Source organism: Pogona vitticeps, chromosome 2 (genome assembly GCF_051106095.1).
Source record: "Pogona vitticeps strain Pit_001003342236 chromosome 2, PviZW2.1, whole genome shotgun sequence".
Taxonomy (NCBI): domain Eukaryota; kingdom Metazoa; phylum Chordata; class Lepidosauria; order Squamata; family Agamidae; genus Pogona; species Pogona vitticeps.
In genome coordinates this window covers 211,428,831-211,441,032 of record NC_135784.1, presented here as the reverse complement: position 1 = coordinate 211,441,032, position 12,202 = coordinate 211,428,831, and the positions used below count along the sequence as shown (strand labels likewise).

The 12,202-nt window shown below is 47.0% G+C and overlaps 1 protein-coding gene across 1 annotated transcript in view; it reads right to left on the bottom strand.

Moving 5' to 3' along the window:
* LOC110077741 (atrial natriuretic peptide receptor 1) overlaps positions 1–12,202 on the bottom strand; it is an 87,693-nt gene that overhangs the window by 39,307 nt on the left and 36,184 nt on the right. Inside the window, exon 13 of the mRNA XM_078384084.1 lies at positions 10,632–10,753. Within this exon, the coding sequence (XP_078240210.1) occupies positions 10,632–10,753 (122 nt within the window). The remainder of the gene's footprint in view (positions 1–10,631; positions 10,754–12,202) is intronic.

The following is a 12,202-nucleotide window of genomic DNA, read 5'->3' as shown; positions in this document are numbered from 1 at the left end:
CACACATCACATTGTTTACAGAACTCCTTGATCTGCTTCCCTATTTCAGGCCAGTAAAAAATTTGTGTGATTCTCTGCTGTGTTTTGTTCACCCCCAAGTGCGCAGCAAACACGTCAGAGTGCCCCCTTTGTAAGATCATGGGGCGATACTTTTCAGGTACCACTAGCTGACTTCTGATCCCATCTCCCCCTTTTGAGACATTCATCAGGGTCTCTCTATATAAAATTCCCTTTTTCTCGTGAAATCTCGCTGGGGTTTCAGGTGTTAGCTGGGTGTCTGTCACCTTTTCAAAACACTTTCGGAGAGTGGCATCTGCCTTTTGCTCTTGGCCAAATTTGCTGTCTGTGGTTAAGGTTTCTGCCACAGCTTCGGGACTACCCTCATCTGCTTCAGCCTCGGGCTCTTCAGTACCCCCCTGAACTGTCCCCGTGGTACCTTGTGAGCGTGTAATCACTAGCACCCGTTTCACATGTTCAGCCAGGTCATTTCCCACGAGCACGGCTGCTGGCAGAGTCGATGAAATCGCTAGACGCCAAACTCCCCTCCAGCCTTGAAAGCTCACAGGTACCTCAGCTACTGGCAGTGAGATCACCTGCCCCTCAATCCCTGCCACCTTCAGGCTCTCATTTGGGATTATATGCTTCCTAGGAATAATGTCTGGATGGCACAGGGTCACCTGGGAACAAGTATCCCTTAGCCCCCTATACTGATGGTCAAGTATTCCTACGTCCACCCCTGCGGTCTCAAACAATTGCGAATATGTCCTAACTAGTAAGCAGCGCTTGACCTCCACAAGAGGACCATTTTCCCCAGCCTGATCAGCAGATGTAACTGGTCCAGAGTGAGTCGCCATGGCAACAGGCTCCCTCAGTGGCAAGGAGCTTTGCTCTGTCTGGACACAGAACACAGCTTTTGGCTTGGTTCCACTCAAATCATGAGGCAAATTTCCCTTTAGCTGCTTTAATTTCTCACACTCTGAGATTAGATGGCCCTTTCCTCGACAGAAATAACATTTTCTGCTGTACTTGGAGTCTTTCTCCTCTGTTTTTGGTTTTCCCTCCAAAATCTGAGGTCTTGGTGGTTTCATGTCAGAGGGCTTCCCTTCAACATGGGCCCCTCCCCCTTGCTGGTTTTTCCCTGGTCCCTGAGAGTACCTGCTGTAGGTTTCTTTGGGCTTACCCACAGTTTTCCCCTCAGCACCTAAGGGCTTCCTTATTTGGGAAATAAAATCTGCGATCTCCGCCGCTTCTGTCACAATTTTAGGTTTCCTCTCTCTCACATGGAACTTTAGTTCCCCATGCAGGACTGAATAAAATTGTTCCAGCGCTATCAGGTCTTTGAGCTGCTGGAAGGTCTCTGTCCCCTCCTGAGACAGCCATTTCTCTAGCAACCTCACCAGTTGGGCCCCCACTTGGGTAAAAGTCTGCTCTGGTTTTTTTGTGAGTGACCTGAATTTTTGCCTCAGCTGTTCAGCATTTATCCCATGCCGGGCAAACACCAGTTTTTTAAACTCAGCAAAGTCTTTCAGCAGTTCCACTGGCATCTCTGCATAGACTTCTGCCAGGCTGCCACTGATTAAAGATCGCATAATGGTCATCTTCTCAGTTTCCCTTACTGAGAAGTCCACAAACGCTCTTTCCACGAGGGAAAAGAACACCTCAGGGCAATCTCCCTTGTTGTACACAGGGAATTTCTTCAAGTCAGTTTTAGACAGGCTGCCTTCCCCATTCCCTGGGTTCCCCTCATTATTATTGTTATTCCTATTTCTACTCATTATTTCCAGTTTCTTCAGCTCAAACGCCATTCTTTCTAACTCCAACTGTCTCTGTTTCTCTTCCCTTTCCATTTCAAACTGTCTTTGTTTCTCCCTTTCCCTTTCCTCCATTTCCCTCACCCTCAGTTCATGCTGTTGGGCTAGGAGCATTTTTCTGAGTTCTGAGGTCAGTTCTCCCGTGCTCTCATCCTGCACTGAGCCAAATTCCTCCTCAGAACCTTGGTCTCCCTGTGGTTCTCTCACTTCCCCCATTTCTGCCATTTGGCTTCGAGTCAAGGGCATAATCCCCCCAGACCAGGCTGCCTTCAAAAGTCACGCCTCAAAATAAAACGACGACTTTTTTCCTTTTGCCTCAGAAACAGCCTTCTATAGACTGCTGCTGTCCCTCCAGCACCCACTTGCAACTGTTGCCAGACAGAATTCACCCCCTCTGCTAGGCCTCTCAGCAGACAGGCTAGATCACTGTTACTTCACGCAGCATTGCCTCAGCCCTTTCCCGCCAAAACGGGTTGCCTCAGAGCTCCCTAATCTAGTCCCCCAATCTGAGTTTGCACGTTCTTCCACTAGCCTACCTCCCCGTGAGGTAAGCCTAGAAGATTACCTACGCGCTCTCAGATTTTCCCTGACTAGACCCCCCTTGCTCTGGGCACACTAGCCAAGGCGTTGCTGGACCACTGGGCAACTGGACCAGTCGTATCCCACCCGCTGGACACCAATAAATGTAGCAACCCCAGACCTACTGGAGTATCCCACCCTGTAGTTATGCTGCCACCAACCATTCGCTCTCCCAAGTCACCCAGACCAGGAATGGATTTTAATAAACAAGAGAACAAGGTTTATTGAAAAAAACAAACAGGGTAAATAAAAGGATCAGGTAAATAGGATACTGGAACTTGGGATAGTCCCAATCATACACATACAACAGATTGGTTCCCACGGAACACTTTAAGGTAACGCACAGACCCTGAACTTATCCGTTCTGGCTACCTAGATAGAAACCTGAACCTATCAGGTATGTACTATCTGACGAACAGTTGTACCCAGTCTGACCCACAGACTCCAACTCCACTTCTCCACGTCAGCTCTCTTACGAAGGACTTCCCCCAAATATATACAGTACAGCTCCTCCCCCCTGATGTCCCGCCTTCCACTCCCCATAGGATGGAACTTTCCCTCCAAACCCATGACAGACAGGTACCATCAGTGCTGTATGTGACAGTATGACAGTATCAATCAGGCTTTAGGTCCAATACAGAAGAAATCTGCTGCTTTGAAGTCTGCTACAGGCATGATCATCCAGATGGAGTGCTGCAGCAGATGGAACGCTGGGTGCAGCACTACTCTGAGCTATATTCCAGAGATAATGTAGTAACCGAAGAAGCATTAAATAATATTGAGTGCCTGCTTGTTTTGGAAGAGTTGGAAAGTGAAACACCTTTAGCAGCCTTGGATTCCCTCGCCTCTGGCAAGGCACCTGCGAAGGATAACATCCCTGTTGAAGTGCTGAAGTGCTGTAAAGAGATCATCACCACCGAGCTATATGAAATCCTTTGTCTTTGCTGGAGGGAAGGTGGAGTACCACAGGAGGGAAGGTGGAGCACCACAGGACATGAAGGATGCAAACATTGTCACATTTTACATGAACAAAGGCAACAGGGGCGACTGAAATAATTACCATGGCATCTCTCTTCTCAGCGTTGTAAGGAAGCTGCTTGCCCGTGTTGTGCTGAAGAGGCTCCAGGTGCTTGCAGACAGAGTCCATCCAGAATCACAGTGTGGATTCTGAGCTAATAGAGCCACCACTGACAAGTTATTTTCCCTCAGACAGTTGCGGGAGAAATGTAGGGAACAATGACAGCAGGACAGGAAGTTGAACATGTTCCATATGCGTTGTCTCCAATGCATTTTTGGTATCACCTGGCAGGACAAAGTTCCAAATAGAGTAGTCCTAGAATGAGTTGGAATTTTTAGCATGTATACATTACTGAAACAGTGATGTCTACATTGGCTTGGGCATGTTGTGAGAATGGTTGATGGTTGGTGTGGCAACCCCAGACCTACTGGAGTATCCCACCCTGTAATTATGCTGCCACCAACCATTCCCTATAAGGAGTCACACAGACCAGGAATGGATTTTAATAAATAAAAGAACAAGGTTTATTGAAACAACAAACAGGGTAAATAAAAGATCAGGTAAATAGGATAATGTAACGTGGCATAGTCCCAATCATACACATACAACAGCTTGGTTCCCACAGAACCCTTTAAGGGAACGCACAGACCCTGAACCTATCAGTTCTGGCTACCTAGAAAGAAATCTGAACCTATCAGGTATGTACTAACTGACAAACAGTTGTACCCAGTCTGACACACAGACTCCAACTCCTAACTCTCCACACCAGCTCCAAATATATATACAGTACAGCTCCTCCCCCCTGATGTCCCGCCTTCCACTCCCCATAGGATGGAACTTTCCCTCCAAACCCATGACAGACAGGTACCATCAGTGCTGTATGTGACACCTCCCCTCTTTATAAGTTGTTTTGCGGGGGAAAAGCTAAAGTGCTTTTCTCCAAAAAAACAACCATGATCAAAACACAAAACAGTTATACAATATCATACAATCCCATAACCCATACTTACTTTAAACATTAATATTTGCAATACATTAAGTTACCTTTATTAATACAAACCAAGCCTGTTCAATAAACAGGTACATTTAACTTTTGGTCACCAAAATATACATAGTCCATGGTTTCTTCGCTGTCTTCACTCGTCGGGTCTTCTTGACAAGGCGTCAGCAACACAGTTCATTGACCCTCTGACCACCTTCACTTCAAAGTCAAAATCTTGCAGGTTTAAAGCCCACCTCATAAGTTTACTATTATGGGTTTTCATTGTCTTTAACCACTGCAGTGGTGAGTGGTCAGTGCACAGAACAAAATGTCTTCCCCAGATGTAAGGTTTGGCCTTTTGAATCGCATATACTATGGCCAGGCACTCCTTTTCCACGGTTGCCAAATGTCTCTCACCTTTCTGGAGTTTCCTACTCAGGTAGGACACTGGATGCTGGTCACCATTTTCATCCTCTTGGCAAAGAACTGCTCCTACCCCGCTGTTAGATGCATCGGTGTAGATGATGAACTCCCGGTCGAAGTCAGGAGCACGCAGCACTGGATAATGGATGAGCGCCTCCTTCAACCTCCGGAACGCCTCCTCACAGTCGCTGGTCCACGGGATGCGGTCATCAGTCTTCTTCCGCGTCAGATCGGTCAGCGGAGTCGCCATCTCGCTAAACCTCGGGATGAACTTTCTGTAGTAGCCCACCAACCCAAGAAATGATTTGATTTTTTCTTGGTGTTGGGTCTGGGCCAATCACGAACGGCTTCTATCTTGGCCTCTAGGGGTTTGATCACTCCTCCCCCTACTATGTGACCCAAGTATTTTATTTCTGGGCTACCCAGCTGACACTTGCTTGCCTTTACTGTTAGCCCTGCTGCACTTAACCTCTGCAGCACTATCTCCAGGTGTTTCAGGTGATCTTCCCAGGTATTGCTGAAGATCCCTATATCGTCAATGTGGGCCACAGTAAAGTCACTGAGCCCTGCTAAGATCTGGTCCATCAGCCTTTGGAATGTGGCTGGTGCATTTCTGAGACCAAAACTAAGGACTCTAAACTCATATAGACCGAAAGGGCTGCAAAATGCGGTCTTTTCCTGATCCCTGGGATCAGTCCTTAATTGCCAGTAACCCTTTACTAGGTCCAACGATGAAATGAACCGACAACCCCCTATGGTTTCAATCAGGTTGTCTAGCCTGGGCATTGGGTAGGCATCAGGAGTGGTTACGCGGTTTAATTTCCGGTAATCTACACAAAATCTAATGCTCCCATCAGGCTTGTCCACCAGGACTATCGGAGAGGACCAAGGACTAGAAGAGGGGACGATTATGTTCTCCCTAAGCATCTCGTCCAGCTCCTTCCGCACCTTGTCCCTATAGGGTCCCGTCACTCGGTATGGGGATACTGCTTGCGGGGGTGCATCCCCTGTGTGGATCCGATGCATCACTCCCTTCACGATCCCCGGCTTATTTGAAAAAACCTTATGATATTTAGTGAGCAGCACTTTTAGTTCTTGCTGCTGGTCTTGGGTGAGTGCAGGGCTGATCTTCACCTCATCTGGGTTGTATTTCACTTCCCCTCTACCCTCCCAGAAAGGTAATTCAGCTTCCTCACTCTCAGCTGCTTTTATGGCAAATAAAACCCTCTGTTCCCCTCTGTAGTAGGGTTTCAGGGCATTCACATGTACCACCCTCCGTGCTTGGTGTTCCTCCTGTTCTATAAGGTAGTTCAGATCTGACATCTTGGAAATGACCCTGTATGGTCCTGCCCATTTGAGCTGCAGTTTTTCTCTTTGCAGGGCCTAAGCCAAAGCACTTCCTCCCCTGGGTTAAAGTGCCTCTCCCTGGCTTTCTGGTCATACCAGGTTTTCTGTCTGACCTTCTGAGCTTGCAGGTTTTCTGCTGCTAGCTCTAGGTTTCTCTTCAGGTCATTCATTAAAGTGTCTATGTACGTCACAACATCTTGTGGGTCACCCTGGGTGATCTGCTCCCAATTTTGTTTGATTAAATCAAGTGGACCTTTTACTTTTCTCCCAAACAAAAGTTCAAACGGACTGAACCCGGTACTGGCTTGGGGCACTGATCGATAAGCAAACAAAAGGGATTGCAGCTTCTGGTCCCAATTGTTTGGATTCTCTGCCAAGTAAGCCCTAATCATGCGCATCAGAGTCCCATTGAACTTCTCCGTTAACCCATTACTTTCGGGGTGATAGGCAGTGGTTTCCTTGTGTTTAATTCCACAGATTTGCCATAACCGTTTCATGAGCTTTGATGTAAACGATGTGCCCAAATCTGTGATTATTTCTGAGGCAAATCCCATCCTGGACATATACCCCACCAAGGCATCTGCCACTGTGTTAGTTTCGATGTTAGTCAAGGGAATGGCTTCGGGGTACCTCGTGGCATGGTCCACAATGGTGAGAATGAACCGGTTCCCCCTCTTTGTGGCCTTGGGCAAAGGTCCCACAATATCCACTCCTATACATTTGAACGGGGTGTCAATCACAGGCAAAGGGCACAACTTCGCTTTGGTCCTGTCACGGTTATTCCCCTGCCTCTGACACACATCACATTGTTTACAGAACTCCTTGATCTGCTTCCCTATTTCAGGCCAGTAAAAATTTTGTGTGATTCTCTGCTGTGTTTTGTTCACCCCTAAGTGCGCAGCAAACATGTCAGAGTGCCCCCTTTGTAAGATCATGGGGCGATACTTTTCAGGTACCACTAGCTGACTTCTGATCCCATCTCCCCCTTTTGAGATATTCATCAGGGTCTCTCTATATAAAATTCCCTTTTTCTCGCGAAATCTCGCTGGGGTTTCAGGTGTTAGCTGGGTGTCTGTCACCTTTTCAAAACACTTTCGGAGAGTGGCGTCTGCCTTTTGCTCTTGGCCAAATTTGCTGTCCGTGGCTAAGGTTTCTGCCACGGCTTCGGGGCTACCCTCATCTGCTTCAGCCTCGGGCTCTTCAGTACCCCCCTGAACTGTCCCCGTGGTAGCTTGTGAGCATGTAATCACTAGCACCCGTTTCACATGTTCAGCCAGGTCATTTCCCACGAGCACGGCTGCTGGCAGAGTCGATGAAATCGCTAGACGCCAAACTCCCCTCCAGCCTTGAAAGCTCACAGGTACCTCAGCTACTGGCAGTGAGATCACCTGCCCCTCAATCCCTGCCACCTTCAAGCTCTCATTTGGGATTATATACTTCCTAGGAATAATGTCTGGATGGCACAGGGTCACCTGGGAACAAGTATCCCTTAGCCCCCTATACTGATGGTCAAGTATTCCTACGTCCACCCCTGCGGTCTCAAACAATTGCAAATCTGTCCTAACTAGTAAGCAGCGCTTGACCTCCACAAGAGGACCATTTTCCCCAGCCTGATCAGCAGATGTAACTGGTCCAGAGTGAGTCGCCATGGCAACAGGCTCCCTCAGTGGCAAGGAGCTTTGCTCTGTCTGGACACAGAACACAGCTTTTGGCTTGGTTCCACTCAAATCATGAGGCAAATTTCCCTTTAGCTGCTTTAATTTCTCACACTCTGAGATTAGATGGCCCTTTCCTCGACAGAAATAACATTTTCTGCTGTACTTGGAGTCTTTCTCCTCTGTTTTTGGTTTTCCCTCCAAAATCTGAGGTCTTGGTGGTTTCATGTCAGAGGGCTTCCCTTCAACATGGGCCCCTCCCCCTTGCTGGTTTTTCCCTGGTCCCTGAGAGTACCTGCTGTAGGTTTCTTTGGGCTTACCCACAGATTTCCCCTCAGCACCTAAGGGCTTCCTTATTTGGGAAATAAAATCTGCGATCTCTGCCGCTTCTGTCACCGATTTAGGTTTCCTCTCCCTCACATGGAACTTTAGTTCCCCATGCAGGACTGAATAAAATTGTTCCAGCGCTATCAGGTCTTTGAGCTGCTGGAAGGTCTCTGTCCCCTCCTGAGACAGCCATTTCTCTAGCAACCTCACCAGTTGGGCCCCCACTTGGGTAAAAGTCTGCTCTGGTTTTTTTGTGAGTGACCTGAATCTTTGCCTCAGCTGTTCAGCATTTATCCCAGGCTGGGCAAACACCAGTTTTTTAAACTCAGCGAAGTCCTTCAGCAGTTCCACTGGCATCTCTGCATAGACTTCTGCCAGGCTGCCACTGATTAAAGATCGCATAATGGTCATCTTCTCAGTTTCCCTTACTGAGAAGTCCACAAACGCTCTTTCCACGAGGGAAAAGAACACCTCAGGGCAATCTCCCTTGTTGTACACAGGGAATTTCTTCAGGTCAGTTTTAGACAATTGGCCCACCTCCGAATCTCTATTGTTATTATTGTTCTGATTCATCATTTCCAATTTTCTTAACTCAAACGCCATCCTCTCTCTCTCCAATCTTTCTTCTCTTTCCATTCTCTCTCTCTCTATTTCAAATTGTCTTTGTTTCTCTTCCCTTTCCATCTCAAATTTTCTCTGTTTCTCCCTTTCCCTTTCCTCCATTTCCCTCACCCTCAGCTCATGCTGTTGGGCTAGGAGCATTCTTCTGAGTTCTGAGGTCAGTTCTCCCGTGCTCTCATCCTGCACTGAGCCAAATTCCTCCTCAGAACCTTGGTCTCCCTGTGGTTCTCTCACTTCCCCCATTTCTGCCATCTGGCTTCGAGTCAAGGGCATAATCCCCCCCAGAACAGGCTGCCTTCAAAAGTCAAGCCTCAAAACAAAACGACGACTTTTTTCCTTTTGCCTCAGAAACAGCCTTCTATAGACTGCTGCTGTCCCTCCAGCACCAACTTGCAACTGTTGCCAGGCAGAATCCACCCCCTCTGCTAGGCCTCTCAGCAGACAGGCTAGATCACTGTTACTTCACGCAGCTTTGCCTCAGCCCTTTCCCGCCAAAACGGGTTGCCTCAGAGCTCCCTAATCTAGTCCCCCCAATCTGAGTTTGCACGTTCTTCCACTAGCCTACCTCCCCGTGAGGTAAGCCTAGAAGATTACCTACGCGCCCTCAGATTTTCCCTGACTAGACACCCCCTTGCTCTGGGCACACTTGCCAAGGCTTTGCTGGACCACTGGACAACTGGACCAGTCGTATCCCACACGCTGGACACCAATCAATGTGGCAACCCCAGACCTACTGGAGTATCCCACCCTGTAATTATGCTGCCACCAACCATTCCCTATAAGGAGTCACACAGACCAGGAATGGATTTTAATAAATAAAAGAACAAGGTTTATTGAAACAACAAACAGGGTAAATAAAAGATCAGGTAAATAGGATAATGTAACGTGGCATAGTCCTAATCATACACATACAACAGCTTGGTTCCCACAGAACCCTTTAAGGGAACGCACAGACCCTGAACCTATCAGTTCTGGCTACCTAGAAAGAAACCTGAACCTATCAGGTATGTACTAACTGACAAACAGTTGTACCCAGTCTGACACACAGACTCCAACTCCTAACTCTCCACACCAGCTCCAAATATATATACAGTACAGCTCCTCCCCCCTGATGTCCTGCCTTCCACTCCCCATAGGATGGAACTTTCCCTCCAAACCCATGACAGACAGGTACCATCAGTGCTGTATGTGACAGTTGGATTCCAAAAGATCTCCCTTATGGAGAATTAGTGCAGGGAAAGTGCCCCAGAGGGAGACCATAGCTGCAATGCAAGGATATCTGCAAGCGGGATCTGAAGGTCTTAGGAATGGACCTCAACAGATGGGAAACCTTGACATCTGAGCATTCAGCCTGGAGGCAGGCGGTACATCATGGCCTCTCCCAATTTGAAGAGACCCTTGTCCAGCAGGCCGAGGCAAAGAGGCAGTCCCGAAACCAGCAAAATCAGGGAGCTGGACAGGGGACAGATTATATTTGTCTTCAGTGTGGAAGGGATTGTCACTCTCAAGTTGGCCTTCTCAGCCACGCTAGACGCTGTTCTAAGACCTCTATTCAGAGCATGTTACCATTGTCTCTTGAGACTGAAGGATGCCTACAATAATATACATGACCCCTATACAAAATAATGATTCATTTCCTGGGCACAGGTTGTTGATTGTGTGGCATTTCTCACCTAGCAATGACCACCTGAGATCCATTCAGTGTCTACAGTAAAACACTGCAGAGCTTCATGGTTTGCAGGAAGTGGAAGAGGGATGATTATGACAATGATCATGTTTGCAATGCCATTATAATCAACAAAGGCAATATCTTCTTTTGTTACTTGCATAACATCACAGCAATCGGCTTCCTCTTCTTTCCTCCTTACCTGAAATCTTACATACCCAGCGGTCATCAATGACACAGTTGTTGGACTTCAGCCGTCCATGATAAATCCTGTGCTGGTGAAGATATACCATTCCTTGGGCAACATCTGTGGCAAAGGAAAGCCTGTGGAGTCAGAGAGGGTAATAATGAATGTTAATATATGTTACTGAACCATATTTTACTTCTTACTAAAGCTTAGAAGAGTTCAGCAGATCCTACTGGCAAATGTTTCACTTATACAGTATTTGACTTATATCCTATAATAGCCTTCTCTTCACTGTTTATGTTGAGCTTTCATTCTCTAGATTTTTTCCCTCCAGAAAAATGTGTCCTTCCTTTTTTGTGATGTTTGCCATCCTCCTTAAGCATAGGATATACCTAATGAAAGAAGATGGATGACATGATGCCATTTCATACAACATTGTTAAGTTTTGGAAGGGACTCAGGAAAATTCAGAAAAAATTATTGAGGGAAAAACATAATACATTAGCATGTTTCATAAATGCCTAAGCAGGTCTCTCTTATATAGTGTAGAGCTGGAGAACCTGTTGCCTCCAGATAATGTTGAAATATTCCTTTGATCTTTCACCAGTGATCAGGTTGGATGGTGTTGATGGGAACTGGACTCCGGAAACGTTAAGAAGGCCATTGTTTCTCCAGCCTTTCCTTTTTACAGAGAGAGAACTTGAGTTCTGGGTAAAACTGGGTGGAACTGTTCTTGATTAATGTGTCCTAGAAAGTCTAGAAAAATATGGCATGGACTTCTAGATACTAAGGTTATTTCTTTGTGCCCTACAAGCCAAGAGAATGGTGAGGGACTGTTTGCGCAAATGTCCTTATGCATGCAGAAAACCTCAGAAGACTTTGGGCCTTTGTTTTGAATAAAGAACATTATGTCCAGCATCTTCTTAAGACCACAAGTACAGGTTAAACCCATTCCCTGCACTCCACCACAAGCCTGAGGGTGCCAGGGGCATGGCTGGGGCTCTGGGAGCATCAGGTCCTAGGCAAAGGGCTGGGTGGAGCTGCCTGCAAAAGAACGAGGAAGGGCAAAGCTGGTTGTGAACAATAACTGAATCTACCCCCATTTTCCCACCTACACACACATAGTTCTTCTGCACAATATCTTCTTGCACTGTTCATTTATTACAACAGCCATTTCCTGAGTGGGGAAGGATGACAGTGAAGGAAGGCTTCCCAGGTGATGCTTCCAAATGCCAGATGAAAGCTGCTGGCTTTGTTTCCCCTCTCCTTTGCTGCATCTAAAATGGAGAGAAGGAGCCAAGCTTGCAAATGATGACTGGTGAAAGTGACTGGCATTCCTTCTTCTTAAGCTGAGAAGAGGAAAGAGGAATCAAGCCACCACTCTCCTCTGACAAATGCAAGGACCACTGAGAGGGCTTCCTTCACCGCAAGGGGCTGTTGTAAGTAATCAATGGTTCAACAAGACATTGTGCAGAAGGACCATGTTGGGGTGGGGTGGGGAGAAACTACCATAGTGGTCCAATAAAAGGTATCGCCTATTCTTGCATTTGTTTAATCTTCAGGAGCACATAGGCCCCTTTCCTTTTT